Genomic DNA, 27,359 nt, shown 5'->3' on the forward strand with positions numbered 1-27,359 from the left:
TGCGGCTTTAATAGTTGTTTGTTTCAAATGTTAAATTAGTATTAAAAGACTAGCTAAGTGCTGTCCTTCTATAATGTTTGAGTGCCCTCTTCTTCATCGCCTCTTTTGAGGTGCATGTTGTCACAAACCTGCAAAAAGGACGCAGCCAATGGGCTCAAAAGATGGCAATTCCACGCCAAACCATGGGGCAGCAGTGTGTAATCATCTTTTCTCGCTTTCTCTTGCAGATCACCCAAAGGAAATCCCTCGGGCAAAAATACATCACTTCCTCCGGCCTGACTATAAAATCGCCATTTTGTTGCCATTAAGCCAGTTCTGTTTTGATCTCAGTCTGTGAAGACCTTTGACTGTTGCCTTTTTTTTATTTTGCATTTGTTCCAAGTATACGGGGTGGCTACCCCAAACCTTTTTTGTTTCTTTTGTTATCTTTCACAATGTGTTTATAGGCTGATAGTTGTGTTTGAAAAAAAATGTACATGATGTGAGAAAGAATAGGAAAGAACCAAACTGAACTGATGATAATTTCAATCCAAAGCTTCAAGTAGCCTCTTGCTGCAGTAAAGACCTCCAGGACAGAAGTTGGTCAGCACAGTGTCTCAGTAGCAACATATTAACGCAAGTTACACTAGTGGAAAACCACAAAAGAATACACAATGTCATTGTTATTCACAGATGCAGAGTCCAGAATTTCTTCATAAAGTGGAGAAGGATCTTGAATGTACTGCAGAAAAAAGTAACAACAATTATGTTAATGGAAAGGAGTGAAATAATTCTGAAGCAATGAGAAAAGTCCATCGTCCACTTGGTGGAACTCAGAGGTACCTTCTGAAGGTGGCTGCATGTTTTCACAGTTTCATATTTATACACTAAGAAAGTAATATTTTTGGGGCTTAATTTTAGTTAACTTGATTATTACAATTCAGAACCCTTAATTACCTATTTTAGTTTTAAACTGCTGCTTTTTATTTTAATTGTTGCCTGTCTTCTTAACCAGCTATCAGTTAATAATGAGGTGAAATGCAGCTGCCCAGCTAATGCGCTTCCTGTATGTGCATCATGATGAATCTGTGTTAATAAAATGTTTTGAAATAAATGAAAGAGAAGGGAAGGACCACACAACATATGGATAAAGTTCTCAGAAAACAAAAATACAAAGTTTTTGTCATGGAAGAATTAAAACACTAACAAGCCATACAATGAAATAGCACATTTAATTATCTGTCAGACCTGGCTTCTAATTACAAAAAAAAACCTGCACACGCAGCGGACCTCCAGAACCATAATTGAGGACCCCTGGTGTAACTGCTGCTCTGTGAATCTAAAATGAACAGTGTACGAGAAGGTCCTGATGATAAAAGCAACACCTCCCGTTTCTTATTGTTACGGACAACTATGATATTTGGTATAAAATACTGCCCAGCTGGCAAAGAGTTTCAAAGTTGAACATGGGCACAAGGGTATCAGGAGACAGGGAGCAAAAGAGACAGGCTAAAGGATCCTGATGCTACAGTATTCATGGAAGCACTGTAATAGGTCTGATAAGCGAGGACGATGAGACGGCCTACAGGGAGGAAGTCAGACTCCTGGCAGAATGATGTCAGGACAACAGCCTCAATGTTAGCAAAACTAAGGAGATGATTGTGGATTTCTGCAAACAGGCAACAGAGCGCAACCCCATCTACATCGGAGGTGAGGCTGTGGAGCAAGTCAGCAGCTTTAGGTTCCTCGGAGTCACCCTCACGGATGACCTTAAATGGGCAAGTCACACTGCGGCAGTAGTCAAGAAAACCCAACAACGCCTCTACTTCCTCAGGAGAATGAGTAAGGCCCGGATGTCCCCCACAACCCTGTGCAGATTCCACAGGTGTACTGTGGAATCCATCCTGCTACAGCAACTGCTCAGTTCAGGACTGCAGAGCTCTGCAACGTGTGGTGAACGCAGCACAGCAGATCACGGGCACACAGCTCCCTGCGATCCATGAGATCCACACTACAGGAAAGTGAACCGTATCAGGCGGGACCCCAGTCACCCTGCACTGTCACTTTTCATCCTCCTCCCATCTGGGAAGCGACTAAAGTCCATTCAGATGTGCACCTCCAGGTTCAGGAACAGTTTCTACCCAACAGCAATCAGACTCATGAACAATCAGTAACCTTGTGTCACCTCCACTGCTACCTGCGCATATACTTCTGCCTCTGTCTCTATTTATTCCTAGGATTCTGGTTTTGTTGTATTTATTTTCTTATTTAAATTCATTTATTTATTGTGTGTTTTTTGTCTATGTTCACTGTTTGTGGGGCACATGCAAGCAAGCATTTCATTGTACAAGGTACTTGTACATATGACAATAAAGAATTGAATTGAATTGAATTGAACTGAATTTTGAAGAAAATGTTACCAAAAGGTAGGACAGAGAAAATGTCACAAAAAAGCAAAGGTCAAAGGGCCAGGAAGGAGTCAGAAATATCAATCAACCAAGAAAAAGCTCCCATTAATATAATGCATAATGAATGACTTTAAAAATTATTTGAGGAGCAGGTTATTATTCCACACAAGTAGTCTATTCCAAACAAATTCTGGGAAATTAATACTTGCAAAGTAAATGTAACCACAAATGTCAGACTATACAAAAATATAAAGTACAAACAATAAGTTCTCTAGGCTTAAAAATCCAAACAAGGTAACATTCCTATGCCTTAAATCCTAAATCTATGGCAAGTCAAATTATCATTTAGAGTATATTTAAAGATATACTCATTAAACAAAATCCCAGAGTGTTCAGAAATCAAAATCTTCTTCCTTTTCATCTTTTCCTACTTGTATGTGGGGTCAACATGCTTGATCAACCTTCTCCATACAACTTGGTCTTGCACCCCTTCCACAGTCAGACCCTTTTCATTTTATCCATCCACCTCTGGTTTGGTCACCCTCACTTTCTCTTCCCCTGTACGTCCATTCCCATCCCTCTTTTGCCCACATATTCATTGGTCCTCCCCATCACATTTGCATGCCAGTTCAACCCACTTTCCTGTACTTTCTTAGATATCTTTCCCCCTTTTGTTGTACATCTGATTGTCTCATTTCTTATTCTGTTCTCTTTTGTAACTCCTCACATCCATCTCAACATTCTCATTTTTGCCACATGCCAACTTCTTCTCCTGTTCTTCCTTTACTGCCCATGTCTCAGCTACGTACATAATTGCTGGTCCTAAAAACTCTACCTTTAACCTTTGCCTTAGTTCTTTAATCACGCAATACTTCTGATATCTTCTTCCAATATTCCAGCCACATTTCACTCTATGGGTTACCTCTGCATCTAATTCTCCTTCTTGGACTACCACTGATCCTAGGTATTTAAACATGTCCATTCATTTCAGTAACTCTCCCTGTAGGCGAACTTCTGAAATCTGATCATCATTAAATCTCAGATATTCTATTTTCTTCCTCTTTATCTTCGATCCTCTATCTTTAGAAATGAAAATGCTAACCAGAAAGTTTAGTCAAAAAGTCAAAGCAAAAAGGGATTTTTTTTGGTTTTTATCCTTAATGCGAATAATCAAGTAGTCCATGTCCCTTGACCTTTATGCTGTTGTGACACACCCTCCCAGTTATCTCTGGGTAAGAAATCCAATGCACCATAAACAAAAAAGATCACAAAATGTGATTAATAATAATGAGTGTTGCAGTAAAATGTGAAATAATTTTAACATTTAAGAATACAATTTAAATAAAATTTACATTGGATTCAGAAAGTATTTAGACTTCTTCTCTTTTTTCAGATTTTGCTATTATTATGCAATCTTATGCTATAATCATTTTAATTATTTTTTTCCAACATTAAATAACACTCAGTATCTGAGAACTGAAATCAAGATTTTAGAAATCTTTGTGAATTTATCTATACATACTGTATATAAAATTCTTTTCGTGTTTGAAATGGAAATTACGTATGACCACGCAAAACGGAAATTACGTATGCCGACAGAACATATTATAATACAGGAACTAATCACTTCATTCGTGGACGCCATTTTTATATCGTCTTTATGAATTGTTATTATTTGTGTGAAAGTTATTTTACTGATATTGAAAAGAACTAAACACAAACACTCCGATCTATCCCATAGAAGTGCGCCCTGCGTCGCCCTCCACTCTGGACTCCAGCGCTGAGCCGTCCGCTGCCAGGCGCGTTCTGACAGAGAAGTTTTATTTATTCGTCCACGTGACTGTCGCGGAAACTGCCACATTATAACTTTTTTTGTAATTGGCAGTACTTGATAGTAGAAGAGATGAGGAAAACAGCTTTGCGTCTTTCTACTTTTTAACTGCGCCGAGCTGTAAAAAATGTGAAGATGACACCGCCTTCAGCGGCGAGGGGTTGTGAGAACAAAGTGGACCCTGGGAGGCGTGGAATGTCGGGCTGCTCCGCCGGGTCGAGAGCTTCGCAGTTTCAGTCAGTGTCCTCTCTTCTCACACTGTTTGTGACACTTCAAGTCCCCCTCGGCTCCTGGGAGAGTGGAAATCTTTCCAAATGAGTGTCATCGGCGCCATCGAAGCAAAACTCTCTTTGTAAATTGCGCTTCACAACTACTGACTGTCCCTTAAGGGAGTTCAGGTCACTAAAACCCCGCAACATTCAAGGTTGCTTTCGTGATGAATTCTTTTAAGGCGATGGAGGGTTTACATCTAAGAAGATGTACCGACCTCTTCATGTTAAGTTTTGGACTTGGGAATTGTTTGGACCTTCTGCCCGTTAAGCACGGAAGGGCAGCGTCCACATTTCTCAGAATTATTTTTCTCTTAAATCACAGGCACGTAGTGCAACGTTTTCAGGCAGAAATTTGCAGGATCGCATAGAAAATGTAATTTCTATACCACAGCAGTCGTGTAGCGCTTTTCACAAGGGATCTGCTACCGAGAGATGATCCAAATACATTTTAACGCCCCTATTAGTGCTACTTACCTGTTGTGTTATAGCGCCTTTAAAATGTACTTTACCCGAAAGCACTCCAGTACTGCACGATGTGTCTTTACTTCTTACATGTTAATGTTTTACTGTTTAATAATTTATATACTACATTTTATTTTTTTCCCTTGCACTCAGTGAGCAAAGCCACTGGGTAATCAGCTAGTTAAAAATAAAAAAAAAACCTGAAATATCACAAAATAACACCTGACAAATCTGGCTCAGGTGCATCCCAATCTATTGAACATCATTGACATGTCTGTACATTTTATCTGGATTCCACCTGTTTTCAGTTCAGTTCGCTCGACCTGATTATGAAAGGCACTCACCCCTATATAGAAGGTCCCACAGTTGAGAAAATAACAAGCCAGGAGTTTGAGGAAATTGCTTGCAGAACTTAGAGAGGATTGTTTCTGGGGAAGGTTATAAAAAAATTCTGCAACATTGTAGGTTTCCAAGGTCAAGGCCTCCATAATTCTTAAATGGATAGAGTTTGGAATAGTCACAACTCTTTCTAGAGCTGGACACCCGACCATATTGTGTAATCATGGGACAAGGACCATGGTAAGAAATGTGATCAAGAACCCAATGGTCACCCTGGAGGTGGGTACCCATGAGGAGATGGGTAACGCTCCACCAATCTGTCCTATATGTCAAAGTGGTAAGACAGATGCTTCTCCTCAGTAAAAGCCAAATGGAAGCCTGCTTGCTTGGAGTTTGCAAAAAGGCCCCTAAAGGACTCTCAGACTGGCAGAAACAAGATTCTGTGTTCTGATGAAACCAAGATTAAATGCTAAGTCTGAAGGAATCCAGACACCAATCACCAGCTGTGCAAAACCATTTCAATAGCTAAGAATGGTCATGGCAGCATTATGCCCTTTTGTCCCTCAGCAAGATGGACTGGCAGACTAGATAAGGCTGAGGGAAAAGTGACTGGAAAAAAGAACACAGGTATCCTTAATGAAAACCTGACTCAGGGTTCTGGGACTGAGTGTGTGCTGAAGGTTCACCTTCCAATAGGACAATAACCCTAAGCACAAAGTAAAGACAACATAGGAGTGGCTTACAGATAACTGTAGGAATGTCAGAGCCCAATTGAACATCTCTGGATGGACCTGAAAATAGCTGTCCACTGATGGTCTTCTACCAACCCAACAGAGCTTGAGGGGTTCTGCAGAGGAGAATGGCAGAAAATCTCTAAATTCGGTTGTGTGAAGCTTGTCACACCAGACCCAGGAAGACTCCGTACTGTCATTTTCTACCAAAGCAGCTTCAATGAAGTACTGAAGAAACGGTCTGAATACTTGTGTCAACGTGAGATTTCAGTTTTTGACTTTTAATAAATTTTCAAAAATTTCTAAAATCTGTTCACACTTCTGGGGTACTGAGTGTTGCTTGAGGATAAAAAAAAAATTAAATGGCTTTAACATAAGATTGCAACATACATGGTTTGCTCCCATGGGTTACAAGAATACACAAATGTAACCTTAGAATTTGTCTGTTAATCAGTGGGTCTAATTTATGCTTTGTACAAAATAACCTCCAGAATCCAGATCTGAGAATTTAGAAAGTTGAAAATAAATGGAAGGATGTGTATCAAATGTACTAATATGCCCAAACCCTAAGAACTCTATAAAGTTAAGTTTTCACAAAACAGCACCCACCTGTGGTTATCTCTCTATTATAAAATAAATCTTGGAAGGAGACAAGACATGATTTTCTCAGAGAGACACTTTCATGTCCTGAGAGACGAGTCTTTGTGCTAAGAGATTTAACCATGGCCATGAAGAGTAGACGACAAAGTAGAACGTCGTAAAGAATTGGTGCGGTACACATGCAAAGCTGGTTAGAGATAATGGAAGCACGAAATTTCGAAAGTCTCAAAAAAGGATAGTAAAGATCGAATGAACACAAACAAATTGAAATTATTACTTTGTGAAATAACAGAACAGTGAAAAGAGATTAAATATATTGTTCAGATTTAAACTTTAAGTCAGAGGCTTGTAGATCATCTAATTCATGTTACCATCAGGGAAAAGTAGTGTTTCTTCCCAGTGAAGAAGAATTAAATGAGAATGAGAATTAAAAGATTTGTTGTTTGGCGAAAGTGAAATCCCGCGAGAGAAAATTTCAAGCCCCACAAGACAAGATCTTATGCAAAGAGATTTGAAAAAGTCCTGCCCACGTAAACACGCATACGGTTCAATCATTTCTCATTGGTGTGAATACTATTGTCAGACACATTTCTTGTAGAGAGAAAGAAACGATATTCACTCATGGGCAGTTAAACGTTACGTCGTCACGATGTAATTCCAAACACGGAATCAAAATTCAATGCGATATTGACGAAAAGGTAAAAGCGAAAAGACATTGAATATATGGACATATGCGATATGACAGAAGTATGTAGATATTTTTGGCTTTAAACTTTAAGTCGGAGACTTGTAGATCGTCTATTTCGTGTAGCCATCAGGGAAAAGTAGTGTTTCTTCACAATGAAGAGGTGTATCCGCGAGAATTAAAAGTTTGTTATTTGGTAAAAGTGAAATTTACAAACACGATCTGCAAAAACGTGAATTGGCTGGCAAAAATCTATGGTTGGCGAGCAAAATGAGCAGGGGTCAAAGCCCCCTAGTTTGTATATAAATTCAAGTACAGCATCATACACACCAACTGAAAAAAGACAGTTTTTATTTTCTGATTTACTATACTCTGTTAATCCCTGGGGGGAACCTGTCTTTTGCCTGATCTTTGTGGGGTCTGAGTGCAGGGTCAGCCATTGTACAGCGCCCCTGGACCAATTTTCAGGTAAAGTGCCTTGCTCAAGGATCTAACAGAGGTGGATCCCCTTTGGCCATAATGGGATTGCAGCCGGAAATGTTACATTTCTCTAAGAAGGAAACACTGATACAAGTGGACTCGAAAGAAGATGTACAAAAATCTCAACAATGATTAATAGAATGAAATGTACCTGAAGCAGATTTCAAGTGTCATAGCAAAGGGTCTGACTACTTGTCTCATTCTGATATTTCAGTTTCTTATTTTTTTAAGAAGTTTGCAAAAATTTCTAAAATAATTTCTAAAAATACTCTTTTTCCTTTCTCATTCTGAGGTGTTGAGTCTTGCTTGATAAGTACAAAATGAATTTAAATTATTTTAGCACAAGTTTGCAAGATAACAAAACAAGAAAAGAGTGATGGGATCAAAATACCTTCAAAATGCAGTGTAAATGCCAAAGATGAGTATTTTACATACAAACACCCCTAATGAGAAGAAAAAATACCCAAAATGACACAGAATAGGATCAGAAGTAAAATAAAATAAATTGTATTCATAACAGGATTAGTGCACTGCTTTTTAAGCAGATATACTGTACTAATCAGGAAAGTGAGAGCTTAGGAAACACTGCTTTGAAAGGCATTGGAAAAATGTATGACTTTATTCACATTTTTTAAGTCTAGGAAAGGTTTCTATTTCTTGTTGTTTTAACCACACCAAGATTTTATATTTTTGTTAAAATATGAAGTTGCAATTCAAAGAGCACCTAAAATCACGTCTATGCTGCCCCCTAGTGGTTCCTTAATTGAGACTCTCAAAGTGAGTTACACTACTACTTCTGATGATCATGGCACAACAGCTTCTTCTATCTTTTAAAATGACACATATGTACATTAAGCCTTTATTTTGAGCAATTAGATGTTTAAAATCCCAAAAAGCCAGAATCTTCAAAGACAACTGTTTTTATATTTTCTGATTAAGGAAGCAAAATTACGTCTTACCGTCACAGTATTAAGTGGGTTTCTCTGGCTCCTCTGATGGATTTCTAAAATAACATTTAAAAATGAATGGATTTTTACAGTTATAAATCCAAGCTACTGTAGTCATAAATATGCTGCTGGAGAGAAAAGTTTAAGGTTGAAAATGAAAATGAGGGAAATCAAACAATGGCAAAATCCCAATCTCCCAAATTTCCAATTCCATGTTGTATAATTTTTGTGCCAGTATTGTGCAAGGATCCTTAATGAGCTGGAAGGACTGAGAGAGATGAACACTGTTAATTATCCTCTCCCCCCATATGTTAGACGGCAGCCGCCTTGGATGAGGATTCCAAAGCAGATGCCCACAGGGAAGGCTGGAACCTTGATGCCCGTGATGCAGCCCTATTGGGTTCAGTTCCTCCTTTGTGGGACTTCCATTGACCTATGCCTTAGTACAGGAAGTACTCCTTGATCCAAGATAAAAGGAACCACCCTGCCACATTCAGGTGAGTTGGAGTCAGGTGGAAATGGACAAAGCTCACCTGGAAGAGTGGAAGGAGAAAAGGAAGGAATGGAATTGTGCTGATTTATGTCATTGTCACGGCCTTTTACCAGGTATTTGACATAATGAAACCTTTTATAAAGGCACACTTTTTAATGAGAGTGTAGCATCAAGTCAATGAAACTTGTGGGCTATTGATGTGGTCAGTTAAGTAGCAGAGGGGCTTATTAATCAATTTAATGAAATTAACAACAGGGGCACTAGAGGGGCAACAATGAGACGACCCACAAAACAGGAATGAATGGTTTAACAGCTGGAGGGAGGCAATTGACATTTTTCCCTCCTCATCTGTTTTTCCACTCATTTTGCATTTGGCTACGGTCAGTGTCACTATTGGTAGCATGAGGCCATACGTGGACCCTACAGAGATGGCACAGGTAGTCCAACTTCTCCAGGGTAGCACATCAATATGTGCCATTGCCAGGTGGTTTGCTGTGTCTCCCAGCACAGTCTCAAGGGTATGGAGGAGACTCCAGGAGATAGGCAGTTACTCTAGGAGATCTGGACAGGGTCCCTCGTAGAAGGTCCTTAATCCATCAGCAGGATCCACCGGTATCTGCTCCTTTGGGCAAGGAGGAACAGAGAACTGCCAGAGCCTACAAAATGACCTCCAGCAGGCAGGCCACTGGTGTGAATGTCTCTGACCAAACAATCAGCTGTGCTCACTGCTCACCCGGCACCATGGAGCTCGATTAGCATTTGCCATAGAATACCAGAACTGGCAGGTCCACAACTGGCACCCTGTACCTTTCACAGATGAGAACAGGTTCACCCTGAGCACATGTGACAGACGTGAAAGGGTCTGAAGAAACTATGAAGAATGTTATAACATTGTTCAGCATGACCGGTTTGATGGGGGGTCAGTGATGGTCAGTCTGGGGAGGCATATCAATGGAGGGACACAGAGACCTCTACAGGCTAGACAATGGCACCTTGACTGCCTTTAGGTATCGGATGAAATCCTTGGACCCCTTGTCAGACCCTATGCTGTTGCAGTTGGTCCTGGGTTCCTCCTGGTGGATTACAATGCCCGGCCTCATGTGACGAGAGTATGCAGGCAGTTCCTGGAGGATGAAGGAATTCATACCATTTCCCAGCCCCACCAAGGCGCTCGGTTTCCTGACCTAAATCCATTAGAACAACTCTGAGTGGGACATTATGTTTCGGTCCATCTGACACCGCCAGGTTGCACCCCAGACTGTCCAGGAGCTCAGTGATGCCCTGGTCCATGCTCATTAGGAGCATGCTCCCCCGAGACATTGTCAGGCATGCATACAAGCACATGGGGGCCATACAAACTACTGAGTACGATTTGGAGTTTTTGCAATGACATTTTGGCAAAATGGATGAGCCTGCCTGCTGCATCATTTTCTCACTTTGATTTTTGGGGTGTCTTTGAATTCAGCCCTCTGTAGGTTGATCATCTTCATTTCCATCAAACGATGTGGCATCCTTTTGTTCCTAACACATTACCATATCAGTCCATATCAGTAGAGATAGATAGATAGATTTAAATCTGTGTTTTCAAAGTGTTCCTTTACATTTTTTGTGCTGTATATATAAATACCGAAATGTACAGCCAATAATCATACAAAACAATTACTCTTTTCTTCTTCTTCTTCCACCTGCAGCTGTGTGTTGCCCATTGCTTCAGCCATTCCATGTATACTGGACCCAGAATAGCTTGAGAACTGTATTTGTGGCCATCCGTTGTTCCTCCAACTCTGACAAGATTCCCAGTCCCGGCACATTAAAAGCCTCCCCATAGCCTGATGCTGTCACCACCATATTTCATCGTCTGTGCTTCTTGAGGCCTGGGCAGTGTTAGTTTTATGACACACATACTCTTTGAAGTCAGGCCAGAAAGTTCTATTTTGGACTCCTCTGACCATAAAACCTTCTCCCACATCTTAACTAGGTCTTTCTTATACTTTGTATCAAATGCCATACATGCTTTTATGTGGAAATTCTTAAGGAATGGCTTCTTTCTTGCTACCATTCCATAGAGGCATGTATTATGGAGAGCTCTTGAAGTTGTGGACCACTGCACCTTCACTCCACTTTCAGCCAAAGAGCTTCGCAGACTTCTGAAAGCAACAGTTGATTTTTAGGTGCCTCTCCCACCCGTTGACAACTCACTCTGATGTTTAGTTTTGAGGGATGGCCTGTTCTGTTGAGAGTCTGAGTGCTGTGATGAACCTTCTGCTTTCTGATGATGGATCCAGCAGTGTGTAACGGGACATTCAGACTTTTCGATAATTTTTGTAGCCATTCCTGCCTTGTGCATTTCAATGACTTTGTTTCTCACATTAGCAGAATGCTCCTTTGTCTTTGTTTTTGCAGTGATTGTCCAACAAAGACTATATATAGCCCTAACATGTTTAATTATGACTCTCAAATGACTATCACCTTTGTGTCATTTCTGATGAATTTGTCATTTGTGTAAACCTCAAGCTTCCAAAGCACACAGGTTTAAATGTTTTTGTAGACACTAACTTTGGAGTTTTTCTTCTTCAGTTAAAGATCAACATTTCCAAACTTTGGAAATGTATTGTTACAGCATGAGAGTCCACATTAAAATACTGAATGGATAAAAATGAGAACAAATCTTCTGTCATGCAGAAAATTATGATGACGTTTAAGGGGTTTGAATACTTTTGCATGCCACTGTAGTTCTGAACAGTTGTGATATACCTTGAACTTGTAAGACACCATACACGAATTGTCATCCAAATGTACCAAAAACTATGACTCACCCGTGGCCTTCCTATTCTTCTTGATTTGGCCGAGTATCAGAACAGTCAATAGGAAGAAAAACACCACTGCCGCCGACGCAATGCAGAGCGGGACCCATACTGCAAAACACAAATTAAACCAGCGTCAGACTATTACTTGTCTGATGTGGCTCTGTAGTTAGTTCTTCATCTTGTATCTGTCTAGTTTAGTTTACTACATGAAAAATTATTTTTTTCCATTTCAGAGTAGTCTTGAAACGTGTGTCTGTAATATTTGTGCGCCTACTTTGTGAGGACCATCTGGATATAAGTGAAATTTTGTTTTTCTGGCTCTGATGTGCTTTCCTTGTTTTTCAAAGCTTCTAAAACTATAAATGCATATCATATCACAATATTCAATTTTCATTTCAACTCATCAACCATACAGGGAGGTGTGGACATTCTCCATATGTTAGCATTTTTCTCAGGATTTGCTTTTAGATTAGTTTTAATTGGTGCAGTGTGAGTGAGATGTGGGGTGTGTGTCCAGAAAGGGTTCTTACCTTACACCTAGCGATGGTACAATCTAACCTCCTGCAATCCTGTTTTTGATTTTGTTGTTCCTATCTATCTATCTATCTATCTATCTATCTATCTATCTATCTATCTATCTATCCATTATATAGTGCCTTTCATATCTATCTATCTATTGTATAGTGCATTTCATATCTATCTATCTATCTATCTATCTATCTATCTATTATATAGTGTCTTTCATATCTATCTATCTATTATATACTGCCTTTCATATCTATCTATCTATCTATCTATCTATCTATCTATCTATCTATCCATTATATAGTGCCTTTCATATCTATCTATCTATCTATCTATCTCTCTATCTATCTATCAATTATCCAACCCGCTATATCCTAACTACGGGGTCACGGGGGTCTGCTGGAGCCAATCCCAGCCAACACAGGGTGCAAGGCAGGAAACAAACCCCGGGCAGGGCGCCAGTCCACCGCAGGTGGGTAACTGATGTTCTATTAAAAAAAAAATCTAATTCTCACTTACCGGATCTGTTCAAAACTTTTTAAAAATATGGCAGGATCTAATCAACAAGATTTTAGAATAAGCTTCCATTCCGGGGAAATGGATACCCTTCTTTTCTTGCTCCTTTTATAGAGTAGCTGCATTTGCTCTCACTTGCTCTTGAATGAAAGTCGAATTTTGATTTAGTTTGTTAAATTTGACTTGACTGTATGGAATGTTATCTGTTTCTAATTAAAATCAATTAAAATATATTAAAAAAAAGATTTCAGATACACCCTACTACAGTACTACAGATTTACTACTAAAGTTTAAAAAGTCTCACCTTCTGTGGTCTCTGCCCTTGTTGGCTTCTGAGTTGTTTCAGGGTCAGGACTTTGTGAATAAGCAGAAGAAGGAGGCAAACTTTCTAAAAATGAAACAAAAAATACATGTAGTCTGCAATTAATTAATTAGTACTCAATGCTGAACTAGAGCAATTTTTATTATGGATTAAGTGGGTTCATTAAATGGACAGAAGGATACATTGATAATCATCATGTCACATGTGCTCATGGAAGGCAGCTAAAGGGCTTGAGTGAGGGAAATTCCGAGCCATACCGGGATGTGGCAGAGTGCAGTGACTCTTTTTCTCGCTTTCCTGCAGACCATTCACGGGAGATTCCACCTGGCCCTGTTGACGTCACTACCGGGTCCGAGCCTATGGAGGAAGACCTTGCCGGCTCCGACCCCTTTGATGTCACGTCTGGGCTCAAAACTATGGCTGAAGATCCTTTTGAGCCTGACCCCTTTGACCTCACGTCCTGTTTTTCCCTTTAAAAGCCTCCACCTTTTCCCTAGTCCCTCAGTTCTGTTTTGGACTCTGATTTGTGCACACCAGTGCTATCTTTTGTTTGCAATTTTGCAGCCAGGAAACCAATTATATGGGTGGCTGCCCCAAAATTTGCTATGACTTGTGGTCAAGTTTGTGACAATCATCATCATTAACTCAAGCAACAAAATTTCAGGGATTAAGATAGATAGATAGATAGATAGATAGATAGATAGATAGATAGATAGATAGATAGATAGATAGATAGATAGATAGATACTTTATTAATCCCAAGGGGAAATTCAATACCCTAATGATTCCAGTTACCATGTACAGCTTTGGGATTACTCATTGGAAGAGATCTGACATTGAGAATATGGACACCAAAATCACGAAAGGTCCTGACTATACATGGACTTCACTATCTAAAACCAGATGTCGAGCAACCTTATATCTAGAGATGGAATGGTGGCCAAGGACTCATCAAACTCAAAACAACAATACCATCGCTGGCAAAGTTCACCATGAGGCCAGCAGAGCAAAACACTCCCTCAAAGCAACAGCAAAGTCAAGTGTAAGTATTTGCCAGCAAAGTCCATTGAGGAATCTGTAATGAAGATGAGATTCAAGACCATCATCGAAACAGAGAAGATCGAGCTGTTGAAAAAAGGCTACCGCATGGCCAGTACTTCTGTATGGCCTTGATTGACCATTTGTGGACAAGTGTGGCATGCCTGAATATTGTCACCATTTTGTTTTGCCAACAGCTCATTAGCTGGCACTCAATACTAGGTACCACCAGCAGAACATCATGAAGCAACAGTTTGAGAGCAAGTGGAGAATGTGAGCTGAAGGCTGAAGAGACAATCAGGCATATCTCTCTACTGAACACATAAACCAGCACAACAAGATTACCATTTATCTGCACTGGTAGGTTTGTGGTGCACTAGGTGGGAAAATGCTTGAGAAATGGCACCAACACGTGCTGGAGGCTGTTGTCAGACACTACCATTGTGTGGGATGTGGCAGTGAAAACCATTGGTACAATTTCAAGTAACCATGCTGTGAGAAGTCAAGCAAAATGACTCTTTTTATTGGCTATCTAATAATATTACAATATGCAAGCTTTCCAGGCAACTCAAGCCCTTTCTTCAGGCAAGAAGATTGCTTGCATCTTGCCTGAAGAAAAGGCCTGAGTTGCCTCGAAAGCTTGAATATTGTAATATTTTTAGTTAGCCAATAAAAGGTGTCATTTTGCTTGACTTCTCACTACATTCATAATAATTCACGGTACAACACCCATGCATTAAGTAACCATGCTGATATAGTGAACCATCACAAGAAGGAGAAGCAATGTCTGCTGATCGACGTAACAATCCTGGAGGATAGCAACATCTTACTCAAAGAAGTGGTAGAGCAAAGCAAATATAAAAATCTGGAGATTGAGACCAGAAGGATGTGTGGCACCAAGACTAGAGTTGTGTCTGAGGTGGTTAGGACTGCAGGTACCATCAAGAAATTATTTGAAAAGAATCTGCAAGAGCTGCCAAGACACCATACAGCCCATGAAAGCACAGAAAATTGTACTGATGTGAACCACTCATGTTCCTCTTAAAGTGCTGGTTAGGATGGATTTCTATCACATATTCCTGTCTTTCTTCAATGTTCCCAAAGACACACAGGTCAGGTGAACTAGCTATTCCAAAGTGCCCATTATATTTGAGGGGGTTTGTGTAGGAGTGGACTTGTGCCCTGGCTGTAGGCTGCTTTCTGCTTTATCAGTTGGATTAGATCAGTTTGAAAATGACATGAGAAATAATTATTATTACTGCACAACAGAAAACACAAAGTAAGAAACACATTATTCTTTTTGTCTTTCAAAGGTGGCTCTGAGGTGAGGGATCTGTACTGGCAATCATTAGGTTGGCAGTTCAAATCCCGTAAAGGCCAGAAGTGACTCCACTCCATTGGGCCCTTGTGCAAGGCCCTTAACCTGCAATTGCTGCATCCTGGGTATGATGTTAACTGGCATCCAGCCCTGTGGTGTAGCGGGTCCACAGCTCACGTCAAAAAGGCCACTTTTTAAATAAATAATCACTGCACTTGCAGCTTAGTGAGGGGGCGTGGAATGTGTGGCCAGATCGGTTCCCGAGTAACGCGTGATGCAGACGGTCCTCACTTAAATGTACAGGTGAGGAGTTGACCTCATCCGTAATTGATGCCGGGAGCTGCTAATTGCCACATCCCTGTAATAAATAGAAGCACGAGGCGGCTAGAAAGCAGGGAGAAAAGTTTAGAGAGAAGGACGGAGGTTAAGGGAGAGGAAGGCTGGAGAAAGCAGGCTCAATTGTGCAAAGGCAGGAAGCTGGAAGGAGAGCCCTGAGAGAATGTTTGGCCGACATTCAGGGTGGATGGATTGGGTCACTGAGCTTTTCAGAGGAGCAGGAGTGACCACGATCGTGGACGGCTCTCCGCATAAGGCCAAGAAGGCAGCGGCAGTCGTGGAGGCTTTGGGCGTGTTGAGCTCCATCGTGACTGCCCTGACCGCTGGGGAAAGAAACCCAAGTCTCGGTCTGGCTGGAGCCCGATGTAGCCAGGGATCGGAGGGCTACCGGACCAATATTGAAGGTAGGGCGACTCCCCTGTTGCAGCACATGTAAGGGAGAAGCAGGGGTAAAGAAGCATGCACCGGATTTTTTAAAGAAAGACTGCTTCCAGCCGTTATTTTAACCTTGTTGTTTTTTTAAAAGGATGTATTTATTGGATTTTAACCTCCACGGATTCACCTCTGTTTTAATGGATTATTTCTTTAAAGATTTTTGATGAACTGCACTTTAATTTGGACACTTTGTTTTGGTTTGTTGATTTTTAAATAAAAGCACTTTTGAACTTTTTTGCACCATCCCCTTGCTTTGTTGTGCCTCAATGCCTAGCTCATCGGTGTCGGGTTCAAGAGCTCCCAGAAGTCAGATGGGAGCATGGAGCGAACCCGCATCATCACAAGCTCTGCAAGCAGGTCTTCCAACTTACAGGGAAAACTTGGGGGTTGATGGCAGGATGGGAATTGCAGCCACCGTCAAAAACCTCACACTGTCCCAGTGTGGTGCTGAGGTGTCACCTGTTGCACGGCCGCACTCGGTTTCAAACTCAGGTGCTTGTCGTGTGATGGGTGCAGCATCTTGCTATCGGCACATGCTCCAAAACATCTCTCTTACAAAGGAGTCCAGCTCTTGTCCAAATTGGTCAGTGCATTTCCTGTTTTAGGGTGGCACAGTGGTAGCGCTGCTGCCTCGCAGTTAGGAGACCTGGGTTCGCTTCCCAGGTCCTCCCTGCGTGGAGTTTGCATGTTCTCCCCGTGTCTGCGTGGGTTTCCTCTGGGTGCTCTGGTTTCCTCCCACAGTCCAAAGACATGCTGGTTAGGTGGATTGGCGATTCTAAATTGTCCCTAGTGTGTGCTTGGTGTGTGGGTGTGTTTGTGTGTGTTCCTGCCTTGTGCCCTGTGTTGGCTGGGATTGGCTCTAGCAGGCCCCCGTGACACTGTGTTTGGATTCAGCGGGTTGGAAAATGGATGGATGGATTTCCTGTTTTAAGAGGTTGTTAACATGAAGACTTATTTTAAATCAAAACATACACATGCATTTGTTCTCAAAACACACTAAGGTCATGTCAGCACTTGGAGCAAGATGGAAAATAAAACTCCATCACAGTGTTCAGATCAAAATGTTTCTTTAACTGATGCCAGTGATGAAAGTAGATAAGTCAAATGCCAACATGAGATGTAGTCTTATAAAATAGACAACAGTCAGATTCCCAAGAAGTAATAAGACTTCATGTCAAACCAAAGGGATACAATCTAACTCTCAGTTACTGAAAATTCTCATTTGCATCCATCCATCCATCTTGATCTGTTCAGTATGAAAAAATACTTTATAGCAGGTGAAAGTGTTAACAAGGCGCTGCACCACAGATGCACTTTTTTGTCAGGTCAAAGCAAATGACACATCATTATATGTTCAGATGTTTGTGAACACCTGACCATCACACCTATATGTGCTTGTTGGACATCCCATTCAAAAACCAGTGACATTAATATGGAGTTTGCTCTCTCTTCGTAGCTATAACAGCCTCCACTCTTCTCTTTTCACAAGACTTTATTGTGTATTTCTGGGAATTCGTTCCCATTGGGCCAAAATAACATTTGTGAGTCCAGGTACTGATATTGGATGAGAAGACGTGGCTCACAATTAGTGTTCTAAGTCATCCAAAAGGGTTGAGATCAGGGCTTCATGCAGGTGCCACTCGAGTTCCTCCATGTCTTTATGGACCTGGCTTTGTGCACAAGGGGAACAGCCGTGCTGCTTTCTCAGAACTGTTGCCAGAAAGGTAGGAGTGCCTAGAATTGTCTAAAATGTTTATGTATGCTGAAGTATTAACAGTACCCTTCACTGGAGCCAAAGGGGCCTAACCCAAACCGTGAAAAACATCCCCAGACTGTTATATCTCCACCACCTAGTTTTACAGTAGGCACTGTTCAGCCCAGATGGTAGCGTTCTCCTGGCATCAACCAAACCCACATTTGTCCATCAGACCACCAGACTATGAAGAGGGATTCATTACTCCAGAGAACACATTTGAACTGCTGTAGTGTCCAATGGTGGCTTGATTTACACCGCTCCAGCTGATGCATGACAATGCACCGAGTGATCTTACTAATGTGCAGCTGCTGATGCACAGCTCTTGTGACTGATATTGCTTCAAGAGGCAATTTGAAACTCTAGTGCGAGTGAGGCCATAAATGAAAGGCCAACAAGCTGTGAACTTTAGCACTCAGCAGCCTCATTTTGTGAGATTACGTGGTCTACTACTTCATGGCTGAGCTGTTGTTGCTCTTCAAACCTCCCAATTTACAACAACAACAACACTCACTGTTGACCAGAGCAAGTCTAGCAGAGCAGAAATCTCACATACTGAACTGTGACAAGACGTTTATTGTCACCGGGCTCTTCAGTATACTACTGCCAGTGATTGACAATGGTTGATTTAATGCACCTGTTGACAAATGGGTGCAAATGAAAGAAACAGCGGAACGCTGTAATTTGGAGGGGTGTCCATATACGTACTTTTGGCTATATAGCCTATTTTACATAACTCCTTCCCATAGTACACATGTTTAAAGAAATATAGAACTATAATACAAGTGTATACATTTCCATATTTGCAATGTAGGTGCACAATGGCAATTCCAAATATGGGTCAGTATGACAGAGTGAGTGTGAACGTGTTTAAGAGTGGGCACATTGCAGTCCCACCACCACTCTGAATTGGATTAAATCGGTTTAACAATAATTATATCTATAACAGTTTAAGTGAATAAATGTTAATTATGGACTGGTACGTCATCCAGGATTGATTCCTGCCTTGTACCCAATGCTTTCTTGATATGTCTCTACTCCTTCAACTGTAAACTAGTTCAAACAGATTGAATAATGGAAGGATCGATGGATTAAATGATTAGTCAAAAAGAAACTGAATGTGTGACCTTGTGGCTTACAGTCCACTGCTCAGGTAACTAAGCCTCATAGTTCTTTTACCTGCCCAAACAGATGATCTGGTGGACTCTGCTGTTACTCTGCTGTGTTGCTGTGTCGTCCATACTGGAGTCACCGTGGAGAAAGGCCCTGCAAAATAAAAACCCAACACTGTCAGGCTTAGCTTTGGCTTATTGACAATAACATTGCAGGCTCGTCTTTAAAAGGAAGCAGCGTTTGCAACACCAGTGTGGCTGACGTGACTCATCTTCTCAGAGGTTTCCTCAGTTTAGTCCTGCAATATACACTACATGAGCTGCTCACTGTTTGTCCAGCCACTCTGCATTTAAGGTCTCCTATGAAAAGGACATTTTAACACCATCCTTACTTTTAAAATAAACTTCTAGACAGGCTTATGAGAATTAATAAATACACTGTGTTGTTAATGAAGAAGCAATTCATTCACTCCGCAATATTTTTATAGCGTCAGAGAAATACTGAATCAATATATTGTGCAGATAATACAGCTGTGAGATTGTTCAATATGCTTACAAAGTGACATTTACAGTTAGGTCCATAAATATTTGGACAGAGACAACTTTTTTCTCATTTTGGTTCTGTACTATACCACAATGAATTTTAAATGAAACAACTCTGATGCAGTTGAAGTGCAGACTTTCAGCTTTAATTCAGTGGGTTGAACAAAACGATTGCATAAAAATGTGAGGCAACTAAAGCATTTTTGAACACAATCCCTTCATTTCAGGGGCTCAAAAGTAACTGGACAAATTAAATAAATGGAAATAAAATGTTCATTTCTAATACTTGGTTGAAAACCCTTTGCTGGCAATGACAGCCTGAAGTCTTGAACTCTTGGGCATCACCAGATGCTGGGTTTCCTCCTTTTTAATGCTCTGCCAGGCCTTTACTGCAGCAGCTTTACTTTCAGTTGCTGTTTGTTTGTGGGCCTTTCTGTCCAAAGTTTGGTCTTCAACAAGTGAAATGCCTGCTCAGTTGGGTTAAGATCAGGTGACTGACTTGGCCATTCAAGAATTGTCCACTTCTTCCACTTCACCTCAAGCAGAGTGTACTGCAAGCAAGTGACTTGTGTGTGCAGCTCCCCCAGCATCGGCAGAGTTTCTTCCCCTCCCAACAGATGCATTATATTACTAAAATAAATCTCCAATAAAGGGTTGTTTTTTCCCTCAATATGCAAATATGTTGGAAACGAATGAATATGATAATTAAACCCACCCTAGGCAACTCTCACTTACACCTCACCTATTCTTAAAACAGACACACACACTGCACTACTACATGAGCTCTGGCCTAGTTTACTGTTTCAAATTTAGCTCGAGAGAGTTCAATTCAAGTTGTATATTTTGTATTTGGTGTTTTCCTCTTCTATGTGTCAAATAGTTGCTTATGTCAGCAAAACAAATTCTCAAATGGCTATTTACATGACTACCAAGTGGTGCGAGTCTGTCTGTCCACGTGTCTGTGTCTTATGTTCCGCCTGTAAATGCAGCACCTTGTGATAAAATACAAGGCAAACAAAAAATTACAAGCATTTTAGCTTTCCACCAATCCATTTATTTTCTAAAACCATAGAGAAAGGATGCAGGGAAGCTCATCAGGCACAAGGCAGGGACAATCACTGCACAGCATGACAGCCCATCGCAGGATGAGCACCCACTCACACCAGGGGCCAGTTTAGCATTGCCAATCCACCTCTGCTCTGCATCTCTCTCAAAACAGTTAGCCAAGTCCCAGTGCACCTTACACCATGCATAAATTGTTCTAATTTGTTTAAAAAATAACAATTAATTTATTTTGTCACAAGTATGATAAGAAAATAAAAAATGTGCTGTCATTCCAATATCATTAATAGAACTTGTGTATGTTTTCAAAATTTTAAAGTTTTAATAATGTTTTTGTGAGATTTTGGTTAAATTATAACTTGATACTATGAACAATTTATAATATATGACTTGGGATATGATATACAGTCATATGAAAAAGTTTGGGAACCCCTCTCAGCCTGCATAATAATTGACTCTCCTTTCAACAAAAAAGATAACAGTGGTATGTCTTTCATTTCCTATGAACATCTGAGTACTGCAGTGTTTTCTGAACAAAGATTTTTAGTGACGCAGTATTTAGTTGTATGAAATGAAATCAAATGTGAAAACTGGCTGTGCACAAATGTGGGTCCCCTTGTCATTGTGCTGATTTGAATGCCTGTCACTGCTCAATGCTGATTACTTGCAAGACCAAATTGGTTGGATGAGCTCGTCAAGCCTTGAACTTCATAGACAGGAGTGTCCAATCGTGAGTGGTAAAAGGTATTTAAAGTGGTCAATCGCAAGTTGTGCTTCCTTCCTTTGACTCTCCTCTGAAGAGTGACAGACAGCATGGGATCCTCAAAGCAACTCTCAAAAGATCTGAAAACAAAGATTGTTCAGTCTCCTGGTTTAGGGGAAGGCTACAAAAAGCCATCTCAGAGGTTTAAACTGTCAGTTTCAAGTGTAAGGAATGGAATCAGAAAATGGAAGGCCACAGGCACAGTTGCTGTTAAACCCAGCAGGCCAAAGAAAAAAATACAGGAGCGGCATATGCGCAGGATTGTGAGAATGGTTAAAGACAACCACAGATCACCTCCAAAGACCTGTAAGAACATCTCTCTGCAGATGGTGTATCTGTACATTGTTCTACAATTCACCACAATTTGCACAAAGAACATCTGTATGGCAGGGTGATGAGAAAGAAGCCCTTTCTGCACTCACGCCACAAACAGAGTCGCTTGTTGTATGCCAATGCTCATTTAGACAAGCCAGATTCATTTTGGAACAAAGTGCTTTGGACTGATGAGACACAAATCGAGTTATTTGGTCATCACAAAAAGTGCTTTGCATGGCGGAAGAAGAACACCGCATTCCAAGAAAAACACCTGCTACCTACTGTCAAATTTGGTGGAGGTTCCATCATGCTGTGGGGCTGTGTGGCTAGTTCAGGGACTGGGGCCCTTGTTAAAGTCGAGGGTCAAATGAATTCAACCCAATATCAACAAATTCTTCAGGATAATGTTCAAGCATCAGTCACAAAGTTGAAGTTACGCAGGGGTTGGATATTCCAACAAGACAATGACCCAAAACACAGTTTGAAATCTACAAAGGCATTCATGCAGAGGGAGAAGTACAATGTTCTGGAATGGCCGTCACAGTCCCCTGACTTGAATATCATCGAAAATCTATGGGATGATTTGAAGCAGGCTGTCCATGTATGCAGCCATCAAATTAAACTGAACTGGAGAGATTTTGTATGAAGAATGGTCAGAAATACCTCCATCCAGAATCCAGACACTCATCGAAGGCTATAGAAGGACAGCGTCTAGAGGCTGTTATAATGGCAAAAGGAGGCTCAACTAAGTATTGATGTCATATCTCTGTTGGGGTGCCCAAACTTATGCACCAGTCTAATTTTATTTTGATGCATATTGCATTTTTTCTGTTAATCCAGTAAACTTAATGTCACTGCTGAAATACTACTGTTTCCATAAGGCATGTCAGATATTAAAAGGAAGTTGCTACTTTGAAAGCTCAGCCAATGATAAACAAAAATCCAAAGAATTAAGAGGGGTTCCCAAACTTTTTCATATGACTGTAAATATGAAGCAGTATGGTTGTGACTTTAAAAAATGCCACCATTTTAAATGGTTTGTCTGGACCACCCAAGCCTAAATGTCAAACCGCACCCATGTTCCCCCAGTGTTAGAGACACAAAAGAAGTTAGTCAATTTTGCTGTCAGAATCGGCTGTTTGACAAGTAAAAGAGGAAAACATACAAGAAATACACATTGAAGTGAACTCTGTCAAGGTAAATTTGAAACAGAAAACTAATCTGTAGTTGAAGTTGCACCAAACGTTTCTCTGTTTTAAAACAGAGCAATATATTAATTTAGCAAAGTTTTTTAATGGGAGGTTTTGAAAGTTCAAAACTTTGTATCCAATATATTCTAATGAAAATTTAACTTTTTTGACAAATTTCCATAAAGAATAATATCTGGAAAACATTTGGGATTAAATTGCTTTGAGATCTTTATATAGACAACATGTTTGCATCCTATGAACAATTATATTCCAAATGTAATTTTCCAGCAGCACGTTTCTTTCACTATCTTCAAATTAGAAACTTTGTTAAACAGAAGCTGCCCGACCTTCCCCATCTCCCACCTTCCTCTATGCTGGAAAAAATATTGCTCAGTTTCGAGGACTCAGACAACATTTCTCCAATACTGTATATAAAAATATTTTACAGTCCCTCCCTTTCAAAGATCCAAGAGGACACTGGGAAAAGGATCTCTCACTCAACATATCAGAAAAGGAGTGGAAGGTAGCAATGCAGAGAATTCACTCGAGCTCCATATGCGCAAAGCATACAATTATTATATATCGAGCACATCTGTCTCACATATATCTCACTCTAAAGGAGTCAGTGCCTCACCAGCCATGAACCTCACCGCACGTTACTGATTTATATGTACAAATAAAAAACCACAGTATATACAAAATAAGACACAAGCTGCTACATTTAAACAGAGCTACAACAAACACACACTCATCAGCATGACTAAGTCAAAAGATGACCGTTACAGGAAGGAAGTAATTTTTATACTCCGTGCTGTTTTGCTGACCAATCATAGAGCACTGCGTCACCATCTAACCAATCACACGTTTTTATGTCGCATTGCATCTGCCTTTTCATTGCCTCTATTACCTCGCAGGCGCACACACATGCACAGGAACAAAGCTCAAGCACTTCAAACTCCATATCAAAGGTAAGTTAATATCTTTCCTTCTAAAACTACTCTTAGACGTATCCTACTGGATTCCTTTTACATTCTGCGGTAAATAAAAACACTTCACCCCTCTTTTCTTTTACTTCAGAGGTGGGTGGCGATGAGCCTCTGGCAAGGAAACTGGGCAGCGTTTGGAGCCATGTAGACTACCAGCGCCCTGTTGTGTAGCACCACTGAAATGTTAGCGAAAGCTTAGTGTAATGAACTCTGCCATATGACCCACAATCTTGTGCAGTCAGAATAAGACTCCTGGTCTGAGAAGACTTGATTTTGCATTTTCACACACTTCATTAGGATTTAAATCATTTTCAGTTACACAGGGTTCACCTACAGGTGTCCTAACACTCTGACTGTCTTTGGTTATCTTATTACACTCCACATGTCGGCCTAAACTAATTCATTCAACCCAACATTCCACAACCATAGGCTTCCAGCATATGGAAAAGAATGACCTCTCACTTACCTTTTTCAACATTAATGAGTACTTCAGTGAATCTGTCCCACCAGAAAGATCTTTCAATGCCACAGTAATATATGCCAGTATCTGTGAGTCGAGCGTTGTCCACAGTCACTCTGATCTTGCAGTCTGAGGAGTAATCAAACAGATGGAATCTGCCTCTGGTCACCAGGGTTTCAGGTTGACTGGACTGGACAAGGACGTCATTACTTTTACACGGGTATCGGCAGAAGTATTTATTGTATAACTTATACCCGTAGTCGTATTCACAGACAATTTGTAGTTTTTCTCCTTCTGTTGTTTTGACAGTCATTGCTTCAGCTAATGTTATACAAATGAAAGCTACAAGAAACACATAAAAACAAAAATGAATAATGCAAGCCATAACATTAGAGAGCAAATATCTTAATAATATCAATAACACGACTGTCTGGAAAATGCATCCATTTTGCTTTGATTTATGATGGTAAACCTTTGACAAAGTTATTCTGATTTGTTTTTTAGGCGTGTCTGTCTATCCATCTGGCTGTCCACATGAAACAACTTGATTCCCAGTGGACCCATTTTGTTGAAATGTGCCCAGGCTATTATTCAAGGAAATTTGTCAGGAAAGATCAATTTCTGTTGCTATGTCTCAAATACAGCATACTATACAAAGTTCAAACACTCCCATTGAAAAGCATTAGCGAATTTTCAGTCTAGAACATGTAAAGATGCTCCAGCGTTAAAAACAATGAAGTTTCCAGCAACATCAGCATATTACTACATTCTAACATCTTCTTATGTGTTTTATTCGGCTCATGGGTTTATCCAAAGAGACTTACGTTCATCCATCCATTTTCTGCAACTATTAAGGTTCATGTAAGCAGTGATGTTTCCTGGCATGAGGTGCAAGACATAAACCACCCAAGACGAGGTGCCAGTCCATATTTACAAACATTTCTTTACATTGTGGGCCCAAGCAGGCTTAATGGCTTACTCAGGGTCTCACAGTAATACAGAGATGAAGATTAAACCAGCAGCCTTATTCATTAAAGTTTATCATCTTAGGAGCACCTTGGGAGCTTTACTACCTAATAAAAAATGTCTGCTTAAATTGTAAAGAATATAAAGATGGTAATAACTGAAAGCAAAATGAAACAAACTACCAGCATTGTATCTCGGAGATGGAAGCAGAGTGGAGTAAGTGTATTAGTTCTGAGACTTTATACTTGATAACAGCTCACTGAGATCAAATAAAATATTTATTCTTCTATTTCCTGAGCCCAATATCTATAAAGCTATGGTATTTGCCAGCAGTACAGGGTACAAAGTAGGAACCACCTCTGATGGAAGTTGATTCTCTGTTCACTCCCATATGCACATTCACTCATACTGGTTATGAATCATCAAGAGACATTCAAGCCAAGTCGAATCCCATAGGAACACCAGCCCCGTTTTAGCAGACCTACCTGCAGTGAGAAGTCTACTGTGCCAAGACCACCTCATGTTAATCCAACAGTCTGACTTAAAGAGCATGAAGCTTCATTCTGCCTAATGAGGTCTGAGTAGTCAAACCAGACATGACACTGCCTGCCCACCCTAACGCCACTGCGTCTGGTGGTTCACACTCTTCCTAAACAGGATGTATCGCGATCAACGCTGCTGCCTTATCTTCTATCTGAACGGCCATCTGTAAATTTTTAATAAATAGCTGGTGTAACGTTTATGCTCATCCTGCAACCCAGAGTGTAAGCATTCAAAAAAGCTCTCAATAACTGGACAGTTTTAAAAATGTGCCATAATCAGTTTACCGTCAAGTTAGAGAATTATTCAAAAATGGATTGTTAGGATTCTGGTCAGAAATAAAAATATTAGACAGCCTCCATATTTCTTTAATTTGATTTGTTTTGCTAACATAATCAGAAACCTCCATGGCTTTACATTTTATACAAGGGCCATTCCAGGTCAGGGATGCCATCTGAATGTCTCTCACATAACGTCAAATATTCTTCAGAAATTCCTAATTATAAAAAACTGGGCTCCATAAATACAGAAGATCTCAGGCTGCCTGACATTCTGTATGTAATATCTGGATAGACAGATAGATATGAAAGGCAATATGAGATAGATAGATAGATAGATAGATAGATAGATAGATAGATAGATAGATAGATAGATAGGAGGAGCACTATATGATAGATAGATAGATAGATAGATAGATAGATAGATAGATAGATAGATAGATAGATAGATAGATAGATAGATATAACAGCTGCGGTGGGCTAGTGCCCTGCCCGGGGTTTGTTTCCTGCCTTGCGCCCTGTGTTGTCTGGGATTGGCTCCAGCAGACCCCCGTGACCCTCTGTTAGGATATAGCGGGTTGGATAATGGATGGATGGACTATATAACAGATAGATAGATAGATAGATAGATAGATAGATAGATAGATAGATAGATAGATAGATAGATAGATAGATAGATAGATAGATAGATAGATAGATCTTTACTTGTGCCTATGGGAAATTTTAGCTTTTTACATAGGCTCTTTAAATAAATAAATAAATAGACACAATTTGTCTGAACACACACCTGAATGAATAATCAAAAGAAAGAAAAGATAAGTTCTGACTTGGCTGTCACAGTTATAGTGAGGCCTTATGCAGGTGTAC

The 27,359-nt window shown here is 40.3% G+C and overlaps 1 protein-coding gene across 1 annotated transcript; it reads right to left on the reverse strand.

Moving 5' to 3' along the window:
- Window positions 1-625: 625 nt before the first annotated feature.
- On the reverse strand, window positions 626-26,243 carry LOC120526711 (protein CD300H-like). Its single transcript, XM_039749868.1, has 7 exons — window positions 26,160-26,243; window positions 24,715-25,050; window positions 19,457-19,543; window positions 13,380-13,463; window positions 12,044-12,142; window positions 8,747-8,790; window positions 626-721 (listed from the first exon to the last, which is right to left on the reverse strand). The coding sequence occupies exons 1-7, from the start codon at window positions 26,224-26,226 to the stop codon at window positions 626-628; spliced, it is 813 nt and encodes a 270-aa protein (XP_039605802.1). The 5' UTR covers window positions 26,227-26,243.
- Window positions 26,244-27,359: the final 1,116 nt, after the last annotated feature.

Source organism: Polypterus senegalus, chromosome 3 (assembly GCF_016835505.1).
Source record: "Polypterus senegalus isolate Bchr_013 chromosome 3, ASM1683550v1, whole genome shotgun sequence".
Lineage (NCBI taxonomy): Eukaryota > Metazoa > Chordata > Cladistia > Polypteriformes > Polypteridae > Polypterus > Polypterus senegalus.